Source organism: Cetorhinus maximus, unplaced genomic scaffold (assembly GCF_964194155.1).
Source record: "Cetorhinus maximus unplaced genomic scaffold, sCetMax3.hap1.1 HAP1_SCAFFOLD_1372, whole genome shotgun sequence".
NCBI lineage: Eukaryota > Metazoa > Chordata > Chondrichthyes > Lamniformes > Cetorhinidae > Cetorhinus > Cetorhinus maximus.
The window spans coordinates 41,837-64,345 of NW_027597313.1; the positions used below are offsets into that span (position 1 = coordinate 41,837).

The following is a 22,509-nucleotide window of genomic DNA, read 5'->3' on the forward strand; positions in this document are numbered from 1 at the left end:
CTCCCCAACCCCCAAACCCCAGTTCTCAACCCCCAATCCCCAGCCCCCGACACCCACTCCCCAACCTCCAAATCCCAGCGCCCGACACCCACTCCCCAAACCCCAGTCCCCGACACCCACTCCCCAACCACCAAACCCCAGTCCCCAACACCCACTCCCCAACCACCAAACCCCAGTCCCCAACACCCACTCCCCAAACCCCAGTCCCCGACACCCACTCCCCAAACCCCAGTCCCCGACACCCACTCCCCGACCCCCAAACCCCACTCCCCAGCCCCCAATCCCATTCCCCAAGCCCCAAACCACAGTCCCCGACACCCACTCCCGAACCCCCAATCCCCAGCCCCCGACACCCACTCCCCAACACCCAAACCCCACTCCCCAACCCCCAAACCCCAGTCCCCGACTCCCACTCCCCGACCCCCAAACCCCAGTCCCCAACACCCACTCCACGACCACCAAACCCCAGTCCCCAACACCCACTCCCCGACCACCAAACCCCAGTCCCCAACACCCACTCCCCAACCTCCAAACCCCAGTCCCCAACACCCACTCCCCAACCTCCAAACCCCAGTCCCCGACACCCACTCCCCGACCACCAAACCCCAGTCCCCGACACCCACACCCCAAACCCCAGTCCCCGACACCCACTCCCCAGCCCCCAAACCCCAGTCCCCGACACCCACTCCCCAAACCCCAGTCCCCGACACCCACTCCCCAACCTCCAAACCCCAGTCCCCAACACCCACTCCCCAACCTCCAAACCCCAGTCCCCAACACCCACTCCCCAACCCCCAAACCCCAGTCCCCAACACCCACTCCCCGACCACCAAACCCCAGTCCCCAACACCCACTCCCCAACCCCCAAACCCCAGTCCCCGACACCCACTCCCCAAACCCCAGTCCCTGACACCCACTCCCCAAACCCCAGTCCCCGACACCCACACCCCAAACCCCAGTCCCCGACACCCACTCCCCAGCCAAACCCCACTCCCCAGCCCCCAATCCCATTCCCCAAGCCCCAAACCACAGTCCCCGACACCCACTCCCCAACCCCCAATCCCCAGCCCCCGACACCCACTCCCCAACACCCAAACCCCACTCCCCAACCCCCAAACCCCAGTCCCCGACTCCCACTCCTCGACCCCCAAACCCCAGTCCCTGACTCCCACTCCCCGACCCCCAAACCCCAGTCCCCGACACCCACTCCCCAACCTCCAAACCCCACTCTTCGACACCCACTCCCCAACCTCCAAACCCCAGTCCCCGACACCCACTCCCCAACCCCCAAACCCCAGTCCCCAACACCCACTCCCCAACCTCCAAACCCCAGTCCCCGACACCCATTCCCCGACCCCCAAACCCCAGTCTCCGACCCCCAAACCCCAGCCCCCACTCCCCAACCCCGAATACCCACTCCCTGACACCCACTCCCCAACCTCCAAAACCCACTCCACGACACCCACTCCCCAACCTCCAAACCTCAGTCCCCGACACCCACTCCCCGACCCCCAAACCCCAGTCCCCGACCCCCAAACCCCAGCCCCCACTCCCCAACCCCCAAACCCCACTCCCCGACACCCACTCCCCAACCCCCAAACCCCACTTCCCGACACCCACTCCCCAACCTCCGAACCCCAGTCCCCGACACCCACTCCCCAACCTCCAAACCCCACTCCCCGACACCCACTCCCCAACCCCCAAACCCCAGTCCCCAACACCCACTCCCTGACCCCCAAACCCCAGTCCCCAACTCCCACTCCCCAACCCCCAAACCCCAGTCCCCAACACCCACTCCCCGACCTCCAAACCCCAGTCCCCGACACCCACTCCCCGACCCCCAAACCCCAGTCGCTGACACCCACTCCCCAAACCCCAACCCCCATTCCCCAACCCCCAACTGCCAACCCCCACTCCCCAACCTCCAAATCCCAGTCCCCAATACCCACTCGCCAACCCCCAAACCCCAGTCCCCGACACCCACTCCCCAACCCCCAAACCCCAGTCTCTGACACCCACTCCCCAACCTCCAAACCCCACTCTCCAACACCCACTCCCTGACCCCCAAACCGCAGTCCCCGACACCATCTCCCCAACCTCCAAACCCCACTCTCCAGCAGCCGGTTCCTGACCCCCAAGCCCCAGTCCCCGACCCCCAAACCCCACTCCCCAACCCCCATTCCCCAACCCCCAACCAACACTCCCCAACCCCCAGCTGCCAACCCCCAGTCCCCAACCCCCAACTCCCAGTCCCTGACACCCGACCCCCAACCCCCAACTCCCGGTCCCTGACACCCACTCCCCAACCCTCAAACCCCACTCCCCAACCCCCACTCCCCAACCGCCAATCCCCAGTCCCACCCCCCAACTCCCAGTACCTGACCCCCAACCCCCAACCCCCAACCCCCAACTCCCAGTCCCCGACCCAACCCCCAACCCCCACTCCCCAACCCCCAACCCCCCAGTCCCCGACCCCCAACCCCCCAGTCCCCGACCCCCAATGCCCCCAACACCCAATGCCCCCACACCTCCATCCAAATAGGGGCTGTGGGACCTTTCACCCCCTCTCCTGAGAGGACACGCTGAGCTTTTGGTTTTGATTCTCATCTGAAAGGCCGCACCCTCGGCCAATGGAAAACTCCGGAAAAAAAACCTTGGAGTTTTTTGCGCTCAAAATCTCTGGAGTGTGATTCAAACCCACCACCTTTGGAAGCCAGAGCACAGCCCACCAAGCCATAACTGACCATAAGAGTGTGGAGGCAGTCGGTGGGGATTTGTGGTTACCCAAGCAGAATAAAGAGTCATGAGAGAGAGAGAGGGAAAGAGAGAGAGATGGAGCAAGAGAGAGAGAGAGGGGCAGGGTGAGAGAGGGATGCAGAGAGAGAGAGGGAAAGAGGGAGAGATGGAGTGATAGAGAGAGAGGGAGAGGGGTGGGGTGAGAGAGAGGGAAAGAGAGAAAGGGGGGAAAGAGATAGGTGCAGTGAGAGAGAGAGAGGCGGGGCAAGAAAGAAATGCAGAAGGAGAGGGAAAGAGAGAGATGGAACAAGAGAGAGATGGAGCGAGAGAGATGCAGTGAGAGAGAGACAGGGGAGAGAGAGATACAGAGAGAGATGAAGGGAGAGGGAGAGAGAGCAAGGTGCAGGAGAGAAATAGACAGGGGAGGGAGAGAGATGCAGAAAGAGAGAGACAGGGGAGAGAGAGAGAGAGAGAGATACAGAGAGAGATGGAGCAAGAGAGAGAGAGATGGGCAAGAGAGAGAGAGAGAGGGCAGAAAGAGGGGGAGAGGATGAGACACAGAGAGATCGAGAGAGAGATATGGAGAGAGAGAGGAGGGGGAGAGAGAGAAGGAAAGAAAGAGAGATGGAGCAAGAGGGAGAGAGAGAGATGGTGGGGGGAGAGAAAGAGAGATGCAGAGAGAGAGAGAAAGACAGGGGAGAGAAAGGGGGAGAGAGAGAGATACAGAGTGAGAGGGAGAAAGAGAGAGAGGGGGAGAGAGAGAGATGCAGAGAGGGAGAGAGAGAGAGACAGAGAGAGAGAGAGAAAGAGAGAAAGGAGGAATATCTGCTGACAAACTTTGCCTTGATTCCTGGCTAGAAAAGAGAAATGGTCTGAAGGGATTTCCCAGTTTTTGGGAGCAGCCTTCAAGCTTTAGATGGACTGTCCAGTTTAGCGTTACAGATGCCCCTCTTAATGATACACTGCCTCGCTCCCTTCCCTCTCCCCAAGACTTTTAAACACCCGAATGAGCCCAACGTTGGTCCGACTTTCATTCCTGAAAAAAAAACTCAAAGCAGGATCGAGTGATAATTGTGGGTCAGTGAGGCCATTCAGCCCATCCATTGTAGCTCCTCTCAGAAGGACAACGCGCTGCCTGAGAGGACAGTGGAAGGAGACACAGTAATAACTTTCAGAAAGGAAATGGGTAAACACTCGAAGCTAATAAAAAAAAATTCCAAGCTATAGGGAAAAGAGTTGTGGAGGGAGGCAGTGGGACTAATTGGATGGCTCTTTCATAGAACTAGCACAGGCATGAGGGGCTGAATGGACTCCCTCCTGCGCTGAATCTTTCTATGATACATACGGTGATGACCTATTCTGTCCCTCAATCCATTGACGATAATTCTCTGTGTCAACAGCTTCCTAGTATCAGTTCTAAATTTGTCTTCCGTTAACCGGAACCCATGATCTCGTGCTCTGCGAGGGTAGTTTCGTTTGAGGTGTCATGTGCCTGAGGGGATGGTAGAAAGAGGAACTGGATGAATCTCCCAAGTCTCACTTCTTTTTATCCAGTCTGGCCACTCCCTAAGTGATTAACCGGATGAAACCTTCCCTCGTCCTTTGCTGTCTAGGCACCACTCGCGTCTAGACGCCTCTCCTTAAGGCGCGATCCAGGACCACGCGACAGGGGAAGAAAGTTGATACTGAGGTAGGGGGGGGGACTGCAACAAATGATTAGGCGAATAATTGCCAAATGCAGTTCAACACGGGTAACTGGGAGGCGGTACCTTTGGAAAGGCAGGGTAAGGAGGTCTCTTGTTACCCGGAAGGTGTGAGTCTAGGTGGGGTAGAGGATCAAAGTGATCTCGGAATACAAACACATCGATCACTAAATGTTGCGTCACATATTTGCCGAGGTCACACCAAAAGCGAATCGAGCACGATATCTTATTTCTATAACTAAGACGCACCATAGCAACGCACCAAGGCTCCTTCAACAGAACCGCAGGATTGTTACAGCGCAGAAGGAGGCCATTCGGCCCGTCTTGTCTGCACCGGCTCACCCAATGAACGATTCGCCTGGCTGTCACTCTCCTGCCTTCTCCCCGCAACCCGGCACGTTGTTTTCTTTTCAAATCATCACCCCATTGTCTCTTGAAAGCCTCGATGGAACCTGCCTCCACCACACCCTCAGGCGGTGCATTCCAGGTCTTAGCCCACCCACTGCGTGAAAAAGCTTTCCCTTATGTCGCTTTTGGTCCTTTTGCCAGTGACTCTAAATCCGTGCCCTCTGGTTCTCGATCCTTCCGCGCGTGGGAACAGTTCCTCCCTCTCTGCTCTGTCCAGGCCCCTCGTGATTTTGAACACCCCTATCAAATCTCTCAGCCTTCTTTTCTCCAGGGGAAACAGTCCTAACTTTTTCAATCTGACCCCACAACTGAAGTTCCTCATCCCTGCAACCATTCTCTCAAACCTCTTCTGCATTCTCTCCAATGCCTTCACATCCTCCCTAAACTGCAACAGACAGAACTGGACGCGATGCTGCAGCTGAGGTCTAATGAGTGTCTTATACAAGTTCAACATAACCTCCCTGCTTTTGTACCCTATGCCCCTATTAATAAAGCCCAGGATACTATATGCTTTATTAATCGCTCTTTATGTGTGTCCTGCCACCTTCAATGATCTATGCACATGTACACCCAGGGCCCTCTGCTCCTGCACCCCCTATAGAATTGTACCCTTTATTTTATACTTTCTCCCTACCAAAATGTATCACCGCGCATTTCTCTGCATTGAGCTTCATCCCTCACTTATTTGTCCATTCCACTAACTTGTCTATGTCCTTTTGAAGTTCTACACTGCCCCCCTCACAGTTTACAATGCTTCCAAGTTTTATATCGTCCGTAAATTTTGAAATTGTCCCCTGCGCACCAAGGTCTAGATCATTGATTATATATCAGGAAAAGCAAGGGTCCCAATACCGACCCCTGGGGAACTCCACTACAAACCTTCCTCCAGCCCGAAAAACACCCATTAACCACTAATCTGTTTCCTGTCACTCGGCCGATTTTGTATCCATGTTGCTACTGTCCCTTTTATTCCATGGGCTATAACTTTTCTCACAAGTCTGTTGTGTGGCACTATATCAAATACCTTTTGGAAGTCCATATATACAACATCAACAGCATTTCCCTCATCCACCCTCTCTGTTACCTCTTCAAACAACTGCAGCAGGTTAGTTAAACATGATTGTTCCTTAAATAATCCATGCTGGCTTTCCTTAATTAACTTGCATTTCTCCATGTGACTATTAATTCTGTCCCAAATAACAGATTCGATAAGTTTCCCCACCAGTGAAGTCAACCTGATTGGTCTGTTGTTGCTGGGCTTATCCTTATCCCTTTTCTGAACAGGGACATGATGTTTGCAGTTCTCCAGTCCTCTGGCACCACCCCTGAGTCTAAGGCAGATAGAAAAAGTATGACCAGTGCCTCTGCAATTTCCACTCTCACCTCCCTCGATATCCTTGGGTGCATCTCATCCGGTTCCAGTGCCTTATCAACTTTAAGCACAGGCGACCTATCCAACACCTGCTCCTTATCAATCTTAAACTGTTCGAGTGGCTGAATTTCCTCCATTTCACCATGTCCTGGGTAGCATCTACTTCCTTGGTAAAGGCTGATGCAATATGTTCATTTAATACCTCAGACATGTTCTCTGCCTCCATTTTTCAATCCTCTTTTTGGTCCCTAATCGGCCCTCCTCCTCCTTTTACCCCCCTTTTACTATTTATATGCCTATAGAAGACTTTGGGATTCCCTTTTGTGTTAGCTGCCAGTCTCTCTTCATACTCCCCCTTTGCTCCACTTATCTGCTTTATCATCTGCCCTCTGAACCTTCTGCATTCCTCTTGGTTCTCAGTTGTATTTTCTACCGGATACCTGTCACAAGCACACTTTTTCTTCTTCATCTTAATTTCTATCTGCGTTGTCATCCCGGGACAGTACACATCCCGTGCAATATGGGAACTCCAGGACGCAACCTGTGTCCTGGACAACCGTTTCTGCAGGAGGTGTCATCAGCTGCAGCAGTTTGATCTCCAGGTTTCGGAGCTGGAGCAGCAGCTGGCGAAACCACAAGGCATCCATAAGGTCAAGAGCTTCGTTGGATAGGTTATCGGAATATAGACTGGGATAGTTGCAGTGTATAGGGCAGAGATAGGCAAGAGCGTGTGGATCTCTGTGGGTTTGTTTGCCCTACCTTTCCTTTTCAAGGGAATATACCTTGACTGCGCCTGAGTCATCACTTCTTTGAAGCCCATTGTTCAGCTGTAGGTTACCCTGCCGACCTTTGGCTGCAATTTATTCGGCCCAGCTCCATTCTTACCCCATTGAAGTTGACTTTCCTCCAGTTAATTATTCTTACCCTGGATTGTTCTTTGTCTTTTTCTGTCGTCATCCAAAACCTTATGACACAGAATCTTTACAGTGCAGAAAGAGGCCATTTAGCCCATCGAGTCTGTACCTAGCCCCACTCCCCTGCAATATCCCTGTAACCTTGCACATTCTTTCTCCACAGATAGACATCCAATTCCCTTTTGAACACCTCGAGCGATCCTGCCTCCACCACCCTCTCAGGAAGCTCGTTTCAGACTCCAACCACCTCACATTTACCCCTTTTGCCAATTGTTTTGAATCTGTGCCCTCTAGTTCTTGATGCTCTCTCGCTTGGGAGCAGTTTCTCACTATTTACCCTGTCTATACCCCTCAGGATCTTGAGTACCTCTATCAAGTCTCCCCTCAGCCTTCTTTTCTCCAAGGAAAACAGCCCCAATCTCTCTAATCTATCCCCATAGCAACAGTTCTTCATCCCTGGAATTACTCTTGTGAATCTCCTCTGTGCTCTCTCCAATGACTTCACATCCTTCCTCTAGTATGGCGCCCAGAACTGGACGCGATACTCCAGATGAGGCCTAACTAGTCGCTTATACACATTTAACATGACCTCCTTACTTTTGTACTCAATGCACCTATTAATAAAGCCTAAGATACTATATGCTTTATTAACTGTTCTCTCAACATGTCCTGCCATCTTCAATGGCTTATGTACATATACACCTATTTTCCTCTGTTCCTGCACCTCCTTTAAAGTTTCTACCTTTATTTTACAATGATCACTGTCCCCTAAATGTTCCCCCACTGACACATGATCCACTTCATTTCCAAGAGCCAAGTTGAGCAGTGTCTCCTTTCTCATTTGACTGGACACGTACTGCTGTAGAAAATTATCCTGAGCACACTCTAGGAACTGTTGCCCACCTCTGACCTTTACACTGCAACTATCCCAGTCTATATTCCGATAATCTATCCAACGAAGCTCTCAACCTTGTGGATGCATTGCGATTAAGCCAGCTGCTGCTCCAGTTCCGAAACCTGGAGCTCAAGCTGCTGCAACTGATGACACTTCCTGCACAAATGGTTGTCCAGGACACAGGAAGCGTCCTGGAGTTCCCACGTTGCACGGGATGCGCACTCCCGAGGTTGCAGCAGCCCTGACCATTCCTTTATTTGTTAGTTAACCTTGCTAATGCTAGAAAACCTTACCAATACTAACACATCTTACTAGTACTGATAAATCATCCTAATGCTTAACACATGTTACTGGTTGTAATAAAACTTAGTTAAAAATAAAACATAAAAGATAATACTCATCAACTACTTTCTTATCGCTTATTGTTGGTGCTCAATATTTTTATCATGTTTCATCTGTTTTTGCAGCCCCTCTGCTCTCAGACAGCACCATCCAATCTTGTGATCTCTACCACATAGAAGTACAAGGGCAGCAGATGCATGGGAACAGCACCACCTGCAAGTTGCCCTCCAAGTCACTCACTACATTGACTTGGAAATATATCGGCCATTCCTTCACTGTCGCTGAGCCAAAATCCTGCAACTCCCTTCCTAACAGCACAGTGGGTGTACCTACACCACACGGACTGCAACAATTCGAGAGGGCAATTAGGGATGGGCAACAAGTGCTGGCCCAGCCATACTAGATGGTGAAGTATAAAACGAGATGCAAATCCTTTTCTTGATTGTTTTGCTATTTGAAGAATGCAGCAGGTACATGTCTGCCTCCTACCTACAAACCCAATGTCCCAGCAGGTCTCTCTGTGTAAATGCTCTAGGTACTTAATTAAACAATACCCTTTGCTTGCATGTCTTAGCAATATAATTAACATACTATTAGCATTGAAGGGAAAGCGAGGCAAACATATGGGGGAGAAGGGAATCGAGGGTTACGATGATAGATTTAGATGAGAAAAGATGGGGGGGGAGGCTCAAATTGAGCCTGAATACTGGCATGGACTGGTTGGGCTGAATGGCCTATTTCTGAGCCGTGTACCCTGTGTGATTCTATGTAAGACCGGCCAGTCTTTCACCGATGCCCAAACCCTTGACACTGTGGATGAGCCTGGTGGCTTGGCTCTGCACTGCCTCAATGGTGTTGACTGACCAGAGTTTGGGTGCCAGAATCCACCTGGCCAAATGGCCTGTGCAGTTTTATCACAACCTTCACTGACCCGTAAACCTGCTTTTGACTCTCGACATCCTTTTAGCTTTGTTGATGGCCCCTCATTGATTGGACAGAAGGAGGCCATTCAGCCCCTCAAGCCTGTTCTGCCACTCGAGGCGATCATGGCTGACCTGAAAGCTAACTCTATATAACCGCCTTTACCCCATATCCTTTCAAATTATTTGAGTACCATCCATGGAGTGTGTGCGTCAATCGCTGTTCCTTCTGATGGACAGTATGGTGAAATCTAAAAACCGAGGGTGCCTAAGGGACTTGCGTCAGGACCCTTCTTTGCCTCTGCTCTTTAGTTCCAAAATGGTCATTGTTTGAATCCCTGGTCAACCTCCCATTGTCCCCCACCACCCTGCCCTTCAGAAACTAGAACTCATCCAAAACTCTCACCTAACTCGCACCAAGTCCCACTCGCCCATCGCACATTGTGTCCGCTGACCTGCACTGGCCCAGGTCCAGCAATGCCTCGATTTTAAAATTCTCATCCTTGTTTTCAAATCCCTCCATGGCCTCTCCCCCTCCCGACCCCTAACCTCCTCCAGCTCCGCAACCCTGCGCGCTTCTCCAATCCTGGCCGATTCTGGCCTCTTAGCCCTCCCACCCCCGATTTTAATCGCTCCGCCATTAGCAGCCGCGCCTTCAGCTGGCTGGGCCCTAAGCCCTGGAATTCCCTCTCCTAAACCTCTCCGCCTCCCTCTCGCTGCCTTCACCTTTAAGGCGCTCTTTAAAACTGATCTCTGTGACCAAGCTTTGGGTCACCTATCTCTGGAACGTCCTGCAAATGTCTCGGCGTCAAATTTTGGTTTCCAAGGCTCCTGTGAGGCATGGTGGGGCCTTCTGCTATGTAAAGGCGCTATATAAATGCAGGGCACTGTCATTGTCATGCACGGTAAAAATGATCAAAACAATCTTGAGATTGTGATAGGCATCTTATCAGTTGCAAACCACTTGGTTTCAAAGGCAGCTTGTGCACATTTTGCAATGTTAGTCAATTGATTTACTCAGTTTATTTTCCTGTGTTTTCTTGTCGAGGTTTCACTTGAACCTCCTGTAAACTTAATCTGTTATTTATGTATTCTTCATGTGTGGGATGTGGGCATCGCTGGCCGGGCCAGCATTTATTGTCCATCCCTAATTGCCCTTGTTCAGAGAGCATTTTTAAAGACTCAACCACTGTTACTGTGGGTCTGGAGTCACATGTAGGCCAGACCAGGTAAGGACAGCAGATTTCCCTCCCTCAAGGGCATTGGTGAACCAGATGGGTTCTTACTACAGTCAACAACGGGCATCGTTCGATGATTAGTTCCAGATATTTATTGAATTCAAATTACACCATCTGCTGTGATGGGGTTTGAACCCAGGTCCCCAGAGCCATTACCCCGGGTCTCTGGGATTACCAGTCCGGTGACAATATCACTACGCCATCGCCTCCCCCCTTTATGGGCCGCACCTGGCATCATTCTGTGAATGGTGTTCTGCAGTTCCTGGGGTGCCCGCTCCCATTCTGCTGCCCTCCTGACTTTGCTTCCAGACACAGCGACTGTATTCAGGGCCTCCGCCTGTTACCTGAAGCAATGGAGATTTGGCCAAACCCACTTCGCAAGTGACGGGAAGCATCTGACGTACCCGAGGCTGGAGGTGACTCACACCAGGGTAGCCCCCTTTACCGTAGAGGAAAAGCCTGGGTTTTGTGATTTTATTTAGAGAGCGTGAACAGAAGGGGGACAGACTTGCAGCAACTCGCAACTGAGCACATGATATTACTGCGGTTAGTAGTGTCAGAATTTACTGCTGTCAGTCCACCAAGACTGCAAAGTGAGAAAACGCTTGCATTTATATAGCACTTTTCACGACCATCAGATGTTCCAAAGCACGTTACAGCCGTTGGCACGCTTTTAGAAGCCCAGTCACTGTCGTAATGTAGAAATGCAGCAGCCAATTTGTGCACAGCAAGCTCCCACAAAATCACAATGACCAGATCATCTGTTTTCTTGTGATGTCATTGAAGGACGAATATTGACCAGGACGCCATGTACAACAACTCACCTGCTCTTCTTCAAGATACTGCCATGGGATCTTTTGCATCCACGCATTAAACGCCTGACCCAAAAGACAGCGCCTTCAACAGTGCAGCACTCCCTCTGTAAGGCACTGGAGCGTCAGCCTGGATTCTTTTTCAGCTCAAGCCCAGGAGTGGCAGACAGTAGTGGAGGAGCCTCAGACTTTGCCATTGTCAAACCTGTGTGGACCAAAGCGAGGTCTGCAAGGTGGATGAGCAGGCTGGTCATGACACCATGGTTCAGGAAGGCATCCAAGCGGGGATAGAAAACAGGCATGCAGGGGTAGTGGAGGATAGCAGAGTGAGGGGGGACTAATACTGTTCTCTGCAGCAAAGAGCGAGAGTCCGGGTGGCTGTGCTGCCTGCCCAGTGCCAGGGTTTTGGGATATTTGCTCAGGGTGGAGAGGAACATGCAGTGGAAGGGGGAAGATCCAGTTGTCATGGTCCACGTGTGCGCCAACGACATAGACAGGACAAGGAAGGAGTTTCTGCAAAGTCAGTACGAGGAGCTAGGTGCCAACTTAAGAAGCAGAACTTCAAAGATAAGAATCTCTGGATTATCACCTGAGCCACGGGCAAACTGCCAGAGGGCAAATAAGATTAGAGAGACGAATGTTTGGCTCAAAGACTGGTGTGGGAGAAGTGGGTTCTGGTTTGTGGGGCACTGGCACCAGTACTGGGGAAAGTGGGGGCTGTATTGTTGGGACGGTCTACACCTGAACCGTGCTGGGGATCGAGTGTTCTTGTGAATCGCATCACCAGGGAAGCAGAGAGGGCTTTAAACTAAAGAAGAGGGGTGAGGGATCAAGTTTGGGTAGAGGTAGCAATTCAAGGGGTAGAGTCAAGATAGGAGGGCAAAATAGTAATGTGAGAAATGAGAGTCAGAGAATGGCAGGAAGGGACAGAGAGAATAAAAACCTAAGAAGACACCACTCGAGAAGAGATGTTGCAAAGATAAAAAGACAAAATTTAAGGCTCTGTAGGTGAACGTGTATGGCGTTCATAACAAAGTCAATGCATTGATAGCTCAAATTGAAGTAAAGAAATATCATCTGGTAGCCATTACGGAGACGTGGCTGCAGGATGAGAAGGATTGGGTGCTGAATATTGAAGGGTACATGACATTCAAGGAGAATAGGAAGCTAGGTAAAGGTGGAGGGGTAGCACTGTTAACCAAATGTGGCATTGGTCCAATAGTTAGAGGTGACCTTGGTTCAGGAAATAAGGCTATAGAATCAGTTTGGGTGGAGACGATAGTAGGGGGAAAAAGTAATTAGTGGGAGTGGTCTACCGGCCCCCTAACAGCAGCCACAGTTTAGGACAAAGTATACAAGAAGAAATATCGGGTGCATGTGAGGAAGGGATGGCAATAATCATGGGTGGCTTTAATCTACATATAAGCTGGGAAAATCAGATTGGCAGTAGCAGCCTGGGCGAGATAGTTACTTTGAACAGCATGTTCTGGAAGCAACCAGAGAGCAGGTTATATAGACTTGGCATTGTGTATCGTGACAGGATTAACTAATGACCTCAGAGTAAAGGCACCCCTCGGTATCAGCGACCACAATATGTTTGAGTTTTACATCCAGTTTGAAAGGGAGAAGAATGGGTCTAAGACCAGTGTAAAGAACATATTTTTATTTTTTGGACTGTGGCTTTAAAAACTACCATGGCTGCAGTTTAAAAGAGGTTCAATGGAGCAGGAAGTAAAAAACCTACAATGCTGCTATCCTGGAACCGTGTGTGCCAGGCTGTTCAGAATAGTGCCGGAACGGAGACCCAGTTTAGGAGGGAACTGCCTAGCAGCAGAGTTTTGATTGGCTCCTGACCAAGTGGCCAGGTTCTGTGTGAGGTTAGTGCAGTAGATCAGCTGCTAGTCTGAAAAGAGAGAAGGCCTGAAATCCCTCCCCACCCCTGCCCCGCTCCCGAGCTTTGTAAGGCTTCAGTAATCCTGCCATTAGTAGCTACCTACCATTCCTCACATCGCTGTGTGCTGCTTTCTTTGAGTGATTCCTGTCAGGAGGAAAAAGGGGAAAAAAATGACCAGTGGGGACATTAAAAGCAAGTTTCAACCAGAGAACTACAGACTGGGAGACCACCACGTGTTAGCCTGCAAGAAATGTGGAAGGAAGCGATCAAAGTCAACCCATCTAATCCTGAACTCCGGATTGGTGATACTGAACTGTTTTATCTCACCCGTAAAATCCATGTTTTGTGTGTGTTATGTGTGTGTGTGTGTGTGTATAGGAGTTTTTAAGAAGGGGTAGAGTTTAAGTTATAGAGTCAAAAGTTAGCAGTTCATATTTCTCCCTTTTGCCACAGGCAATTTGTTTAATGAACAGCTATTTGCTTGTTAAATTTACAAACCTGGTGCTTGTATCCCTTTTAACCTCAATTAAACAGCTGGGTAGAATTGGGACAATTTGCTGGGCCTGATTAAACTTCCCACATTTGTCCTGGCTTGGGGAGCAGTGGGGTTTTATACGGCAGTGCACTATCCCCAGTGAGTCGTGGCACTACTATTTTAAACTTAAATAAGGGCAACTATGTGGGGTTGAAAGCTGAGCTCGCCGAAGTGAACTGGGACACTAGGCTAGGGGATAGATCAATAGAGTCGCAGTGGTAGACATTTAAGGGGATATTTCAGAGTATTCAGAAGAAGGAAATTCCTTCTACAAAGAAGAATTCCAGAAGGAGGGCCCACCATCCGTGGTTAACTAAAGGAGTTAAGGAAAGCATCAGACTTAAGGAGAAAGCATATCACTGCGCAAAGATGAGCGGCAGGTCAGGTGATTGGGCAGAATACAAAGAACGACGGAGAGTGACTAAAAGGTTAATCAGGAGAAATAAATTAGTGCGAGAGGAAGCTAGCTAGAAATGTAAAAACAGATAGCAAAAGTTTCTACAGTCATTTAAAAAGGAAAAGAGTAAGGAAAGTGAGTGTTGGTCCTCTAGAGAGTGACAGTGGGGAGTTAATAGTAGATAAGGAAATGGCAAATGAAATGAAGAAGTATTTTGCTTCTGTCTTCACTATCGATCATACACAAACCATTCCAGTAATATCTGTAAATCGGGATGTGGAGGGGGAGAGAGGAACTTGGTGAAATTACAATCACGAGGGCAGCGGTACTGACTAAACTGATGGAGCTGGGGGCTGACAAGTCTCCAGGTCCAGATGGACTTCATCCTAGGGTCTTAAAAGAGGCGGCTAATGAGGTAGTCAATGTGCTGGTGCTAATTTTCCAAAATTCGCTAGGTTCTGGAAAGGTTCCATCAGACTGGAAAGGTGAAAATATAATCCCTCTATTCAAGAATTGACAGAGGCAGCAAACAGGAAACTATAGGCCAGTTATCTTGATGTCTGGCATGGGGAAGGTGCTAGAGTCGATCAGTAAATAGCTGTGGAGTCAGGGAAGCTCAAGGTAATCGGGAAGAGGCAGCATGGTTTTGTGAGAGGGAAATCGTGTTTAACCAACGTATTGGTGTTTTAAAAAGGATTAACATGCACTCTGGATAAAGGGGAGCCTGTAGATGCACTGCACTTGGATTTCCAGAAGGCATTTGATAAGGTGCCACACCACAGAACCACAGAATCTTAACGGCACAGAAGGAGGTCACTCAGCCCATCATGTCTGCACCGGCACTCCAAATGAGCATTATGGACTACAGCCATTGCCCTGTCTTTTCCCCAGACCCCTGCATATTGTTTCTATTCAAATAATCATCTAATGCCCTCTTGAATGCCTCGATTGAACCTGCCTCCACCACACTCCCAGGCAGCGCATTCCAGACCCGAACTCACTCGCTGTGTGAAAAAGCTTTTTCTCACGTCACACTTGCTTCTTTTGAAAATCACTTTAAATCTGTGTCCCTTTCGTTCTCGATCCTTTTACATGCAGGAACAGCTTCTCCCCATCTACTCTGTCCTCATGATTTTGAACATCTCTATCAAATCTCCTCTTAGCCTCCTTCTCTCCAAGGAGAACAGTCCCAACCTCTCCGATCTATCTTTGTAACTGAAGTTTCTCAACCCTGGAACCATTCTTGTAAACCTCTTCTGCACTCTCTCCAATGTGTTCACATCCTTCCTATAATGTGGTGCCCAGAACCGTGCACAATACTCCAGCTGAGGCCTAATGAGGGTCTTATATAAATTCAGCATAACCTCCCTGCTCTTATACTCTATGCCCCTTTTAATAAAGCCCAGGATACTATTAACTGCTCTCTCCACCTGTCCTGCCACCTTCAATGACCTATGCACATGTACACCCAGGGCCCTCTGCTCCTGCATCCCCTTCAAAATTTCACCCCTTATTTTATATTGTCTGTCCATGTTCTTCCTACCAAAATGCATCACCTGACATTTCTCCACATTGAACTTCATTTGCCATCTCTCTGCCCACTCCACCAACTTGTCTATGTCCTCTTGAAGCTCCACACCGTCCTCCTCGCAGTTCACAACACTCCCAAGCTTCGTATCATCCGCAAACTTTGAAACTGTCCCCTGCGCACCAAGACCTAGATCATTGATATATATCAGGAAAAGCAAGGGTCCCAATACCGACCCCTGGGGAGCTCCACCACAAACCTTCCTCCCCCACTGTCCTGGGGGAGGCAGATAGGGTTCCTGGGTAAGACAGACAGGATCCTGGGGGGGTGACAGACCGTGTTTTGGGGGGAGACAGACAGGATCTGGGCAGAGACAGACAATGTGAACAGGGACAGATAGGGTGTTGACTGGGAGAGGCAGGTGGGCACATAGGGGGGACCATCTTGGATATTTAAGGTTATGGAATGAGCAGAAGACAAGGATTAGAATCATAGAGTCATTATAACACAACAGGAGGCCATTCAGCCCATTAAGCCTATGCTGGCCCTCTGTACAACAACCCAGTCAGACCCATTCCCCCCCCCCCCGCTCGATCCCCTGTGAGTTTATTTCCCTCAATCGTCCATCCAATTTCCTTTTGAAATCATTCACCGTCTCCATTTCCACCCCTCCCATCGTGGGCAGCGAGCTCTAGCTCCTTACCCACGTGCTGCGTAAAAAAAACCTCTTCCTCACAGCCTCCCCCGCATCCCTTACCCAAACCCTTAAATGTGCATCTCCTCGTCCTTGGACTATCAGCGACTGGGGACAGCTCTTCCACATCTCAGCCCTGTCGTGACCTTGTACACCCTCTGTCAGACCTCCTTTTTGGCCAGGGAGAACAGGCCTAGCTGCTGCAATCCAATGCTGCAGCTCCAATCCCTCAGACATGATCGTATCGAACAGCGGAGCAGGCTTGACGAGCCACATAGCCTGCTCCTGCTCCTACTTCTCGTGCACTTGTGTTCTAAGAACGCCGAGCTGTCTGTCAGTAAGGGTCGGATGTTTGTGGTGAGTGTTTTAAGGAAGTCTATGTAAGGCATCACAGCTGTGAGTTAGGCACTGTGGTCAGTTGTGGACAGCGATATAAAGGTGCCACACCCAAGCCCAAGTGGCACAACTCAACCCCGCAACATGACTCCGACACCCCTCACTCCTCTCCGTGCCTGGACGCACTGCATCTCTCTGCTTTGTGCTGGTAAGGTAGGCCCCTGATGCTTTGTTTGAAATTGTCCACTTACTCTGCCCAGGGAGTCAGCCAGCTCTCAACACCATTGAGAGATTCGGGAACGGGTTCACACCAGTTTCCTGTTGGTTCAAAATAAAAAGCTGCCGTCTCCAGTGGTGGTCAGAAGCTGGTGGGAATGAGAAGGAGAGAGAAGGCAGCGAGAGAGAGAGAGAGAGAGAGTGGGGGGAAAAGAGGGATGGGGGAGAGGGAAGGGAGAGTGAGAGAGAAAAGAGGGAGAGAGAGAGAGAAAGAAGGGAGAGAGTGAAAAATAATGTAGAGAGAGAAAGGAGAGAGAGAGAGTGAAGAAAGACAAAGAGGCTTAAAGAGAGAGAAAGTGAGGGAAAGCAGAAAGGGAGGAGTGAGGAAGAGAGATAGGAGAAAGGAGAAAGGAAGAAAAGGAAGACAGAGAATGAGGGAGACAGAGTAGAAAGGGATAAGAGAGTGAAGGGAGAGAGAGCAAGAAAGAGAGAAGAGAGAGAAAGAGAGCGTGAGAGAAAGTCAGAGAAAAGAGAGAAGAAGAGAAAGATAGAGAAGGCAGACAAAGAAACAGAGAGAGTGAGACAAACAGGAAAAGGGACCAAAAGATAAAAGAGTGAGAGACACACACAAGAGAAAAAGAAAGTTCCCTCAATGATGGGACAGAACACAATTTGATATCTTTATGGCCATTACTGAATTGCTTGGTAGAATAGGGCAAGGATCTCATTTGGATGGACAGGGGCTGCTTTGAGGAGGGTGCAGAGAGCAACCTACAGAGGAAATGGGCTTAACCTGACCGGCAGTCTAGATTGGTTGCTTCCAATTCTTGAAATAATTGTTGTGATGTAAGCAAGTGAGCCTTTGGTTCAGCGGTGATGTCTCTGTCTCTGAGCTAGAAGGGGAAAGGTTTGAATCTTATCCCACACAGTCCCGGCCGGTGAAAACCGGAATAAAGTCTCTGAATGTGGACATTCAATGGGTGTGGGGCTAAGGGGTAGTTTGTAAGCAGCTCAAGTCTCTCATTGTGAGGTTTGTGCTAGGACCCGCCATAAGGTCAAATCAACTATTTGGCACAATGGAGCGTCCACCTGTTGCTAAAGGAGCTGTTTAAAACATTCAGCCTTGCTACAGTTTGCATGCCTGGTACTTTTGCTTCTGTATATACTTGACGTGCAAATAAATTTGATTTGTTATTTTAACCTGTAAGCTTCTGCTTTATTCAAAACTCTCCTTCACCCAACAACAACACAGCCGGTGGGATCTTCCGGTCCCGCCCGCCAGCAGGATTGACGGGTGCCACCGAGGTCACTGGACTTTGACTTGCTTTGGCAGGGCCAGGGAATCCCGACTGCTGTATTTATATAGCGCCTTTAACAGAATAAAATGGCCCAAGACGCTTCACGGGAGTATTATAAAACAAAATATGACCCCAAGCCACATAAGGAGATAAGGGCAGATAACCAAAAGAAGGGGTAGGTTTTAAGGAGCATCTTAAAGGTCGGGGGGTGGCGTGCTCAAGACTTGTTGGAGCAAATCGTTGTACTGAAGGAGGCTCACTGGAATGTGATCAGAGGTTGCGTTTAAATCTTGAAAGACCTTTAAGAGCACTGAGGGTAATGTATCATTCCTGTGTTGCCCCTATCTCACCACCCCTCTCCCCCACCCCACATCCTGTCCTGGGTGAGATTAGGTTATGCAGTACTGATTAGACTTAATCTGGAGTCTGCACGTCTCAGTATCGCACAAGGCAGTATCATTGGCTTACCACTTCAATTATGATTCAGTATTTGACCAGTCTGTGGTAATAATATCCCCAAGGGCTGTTAACTGTCCCTATCTCCAGATCACCATTCCCAGTTGTTAGTTCAATAACTTCCTCTCCTGGCATTCTAATGAACCTTGTGTCCTTTCACCCAGTGCACGGACTGATGCAGAATGTCTCCCAGGTCCCTTCCTCTCTCAGTGTCATGGAGGGAGAGGCCGTCAATCTGACCTGCACCTTAGAGTCAGCAGCCAAAGACATAAAGGAACTCAGCTTTATCTGGAACTTGGGGAATACTGAGCAGACCTGTCCTTTAGTAGCCAATGCTACTGAATCATCATCTTGTGATCCTCCTGATCCTAGAGTCTCCATCACAGCTCACTTACCAACTAAATCCTCAGTCTTAACCATCACCCAAACAACTCGAAACCATAGTAGCACCTACAGATGTCAGGTCAAGATTCTCAAACCTCTCCCAATCGTGAGCATTAATGGAAATGGATCAGTTGTATGGGTGCAAGGTAAGTACTCTTTAAGATATAATTCCATCCTTTATATTGCCTTCCAATTGTATGGGTATATTTTTTTCTCTATTAAACTGCATTGGCCCCATCTCTGCCCGTTTTGCCCCATGCCAGTTTACGCCCACTGACGGTCGCTTCCTGATAGTTTTCAACCTTCATTTACAACCCAGCTACTGCCAGATTTGAGATGGTGCTGGGAAAGGGGGGAGGCTGGTGTTTAGCAGGGGGTGGTGGGGGGAGGGGAGATGGTTTAGGGAGCTGTCCCACCCACTCCCAGCTACCTGAACCACTCCTGACAGTAGGTAAAGGGGAAGTGCCCTCAATGGCAGGGTAGAGTGCAGTTTCACAAGGAATCAGGCCATTCGGCCCAACTGGTCCATGCTATGGTTTATGCCCCAATTCAGTCCCCTTGCCATCCAACTCCATCTCACTATATCCTTCTATTCCTTTCTCCCTCATCTTTTTATCCAGCTTCCCCTTAAGTGTATCTATACTATTCACCTCATGCACTCCCTGTGGGAGCGAGTTCCACATTCTCACCACTCCCTGGATAGAGAAGGTTCCCCAGAATTCCCGATTTGGCTCATTAGCCGCTATCCCATGTGTGTGACCCTGAGCTCTGGCCTCCACTACAAGTGGAAACTATGCCTAACCTATCAAAAACCTTTCTTAAAGACCTCTATCAGATCAACCCTCAGACCTGTGTGTGAAACTTGAGAATTAACCTTCGATGGTGTTTGAATATTCACTTTTACTGTGGCTGTGACTACCTCCACTCCAATTCCTGAGCCCTGTATCCCTTTTCTCCAGGCTCCAGAAAGATGGAAAGCAACGTTTCCCAGTCCCCCTCTTCTCTCTTGATAAGAGAAGGAAAAGTCATCACTCTGAACTGTACCTTATGGACCGCAGGTATACCCCCAGAAGAGCTCAACTTCACCTGGACCAGTCAGAGTACTCAGGTATCCTGCCATGTAGAGGCCAATGTTTCTGTATCATCGCAGTGTGATAGTCCTGACCCAAGGGTCACCGTCACAGTTCATGTCCCAAGTGGATCCTCAGTCCTCAGAATCAACCAATCAACTCTGAAGGATAATGGAACCTATAGGTGTCAGGTTGCGATCCTCAAACCCCTCCCGATCAGGATACTGTATGGCAATGGATCTGTTGTAATGGTGTGGGGTAAGAACTCTTTAAAGTACATCTCTCTTCTTGATTTTATTCTCCAAAATGGATTACCACATGTTTTTTTTTTCTCACTGTGCTAAACTGCATCTGCCTCCTATCTGCCCATGTGCTGCACGCCTGCTTATCCCTGGGCTCCTTGTGATAGTTGACGGGTTAGACTTTCCACCCGGCTGACTGCCTGTTTCCAGAGGCTGCGGGTGGGGTTAGGGTCAAGGCGTTGGGCTGGGGGGGCCGGCGGGGGGAGGGAGATAATTTAGGGAGCTGTCCCACCCACTCCCAGCCAACTGCCCCACTTCTAGCGGGAGCGAAACAGAAAATTCCCTTCATGACGGGACAGAGTACAGTCCGATATCTTTGTGGTCATCTTGGAGTCGCTTGACAGGATAGGCCGGAGGCTTCCTTTTGGGTGGGTGGGGGGCTTAACTTGGAGATGGGTCAGGTAGAAACCGGCAAAAGGAGCGGATTTGACGTGACTGGCAGTCTAGTCTGATTGTTTCCGACTCTTCAGTGGCATGAACACTTTTTAAGTGTTTGATGGTGAGTGGGCATTTGGCTCACAAGTGATGTTCCTGCCCCTAAGTCAGAAAGCGAGAGATTTGAGATCCAGTCCTGGGAGGTGAAGACTCGAATAGAGTCCCTGGACGCTGGTTTTATACCCAGTGGGGTATTTGAGCCGGGGCAGGTTGAACACTGGCTCAGAGACAGCATTTCAGTTTCCCTGTCAGAAGGGTTCAGCGTGGGGGGATACCCGTTTAAGGGCAAGGGGGGCTGAAGTACTGCCTCTGAATACTGGGTTGATATTGGTGGGAGGAAATGGCATTGCATCCAGTGAGTGTGGAGCCAATGGTAGCTCATCCTCCTGAAGGGTAATTGGGGATCATCAGCGCTGGATCTAAGAGAAGTAAGTCTGAAGACAAACTGGTGAGGAAGACCATGGGTGGCCATCACAGCAACTCTTCCCTTCTAAAGAACTCAAGGGTCTTACATGTGAGGTTTAGTGTCCCTCTTCACTGTTTGAATATTCGCCCGTTCTGTTGGTGTGGCTACCTCCACTGACCATTCCCTGACCCCTGTAACCCTTTCCTCCAGCATACGGAGAGATGGAAGGCAATGCCTCTCAGTTGCCCCCTTCCCTCTCGGTAAGAGAAGGAGAAGCCACCACCCTGAACTGTGCCTTACGGACCGCAGCTATACTCCCAGAAGAGCTCAAATTCACCTGGACCGGGCAGAACACTGAGGTGTGCTGCCGTGTAGGGGCCACGGTTTCTCAATCATCGCCGTGTGATAGTCCTGACCCAAGAATCACCATCACAGCTCATTTTCCAACCAAATCCTCAATCTTAAGGATCAATCAATCAATTGTGAGGGACAATATTCTCTACAGATGTCACATTGTGACCCTCAAACCTCTCCCGATCAGGATACTGAATGGCAATGGTTCTGTAGTGATGGTACAGGGTAGGTATTGTTAAAGGTATACTTCAATCGTTACCTTTCTTGCCAAATGCCACATTTTTCTGTATTAAACTGCATCTGCCACTTGGCTGCCCATTTCTGCCTCACCTGTTTACTTCTTCCTTCACTTCCTCCGACAGCTTGCAAGCTGTCATTTCTGCCCATCTAATGCCCAATTTCAGGTGTTGGGAGGGAGGGGTGCAGAGGGGGTTGTTGGGGAAGGGGCAAGAGTTTGGAAGCTGTCCCACTCACTCCGCGGCATCTGCACTACAGGTGGGACTTCCAGATGGGTATGACAAATACGTCTGCCCATGTTTCTGCCTATATCAAGGCTTCAACCTCCAACAGGTGTTTCCTCCACTCTCTGGGGAAGAACATTATTCAACCCTTCACTCCACATGTATCTGATGTGGCTTTGTGGGTCGCACGGCTAGACTTGTCTCCGGGTTGTGAAGCCCTGGGTTCAAGTCCCACTCCGGGATTTGAGCATTAAAGCCAATGCTGAAACTGTGGTGCAGTACTGAGGGAATGCTGCACTGTCAGTGATGGGTACATTAAATTGTGATGGCAAATGCTGAGTTCAAATCCCAGAGGGAGAATTGAAACAACTACCACAAATAATTTTGCAATTTGTACGTTTCG

The 22,509-nt window shown here is 49.8% G+C and overlaps 1 protein-coding gene across 3 annotated transcripts in view; it reads left to right on the forward strand.

The window, feature by feature from the left end:
* Positions 1 to 22,509, forward strand: part of LOC144676126 (uncharacterized) — a 74,975-nt gene that overhangs the window by 34,370 nt on the left and 18,096 nt on the right. Inside the window, exons 1-3 of one of the 3 annotated variants that reach the window (XM_078536632.1) lie at positions 16,827 to 16,932; positions 18,859 to 19,224; positions 20,038 to 20,406. In XM_078536632.1, the coding sequence (XP_078392758.1) occupies positions 16,869 to 16,932; positions 18,859 to 19,224; positions 20,038 to 20,406 (799 nt within the window). In that variant the 5' untranslated portion in view covers positions 16,827 to 16,868. Of the gene's footprint in view, positions 1 to 16,826; positions 16,933 to 18,858; positions 19,225 to 20,037; positions 20,407 to 22,509 lie in introns of those variants that run through there. The other 2 variants (XM_078536633.1, XM_078536634.1) reach the window with 2 other exon arrangements.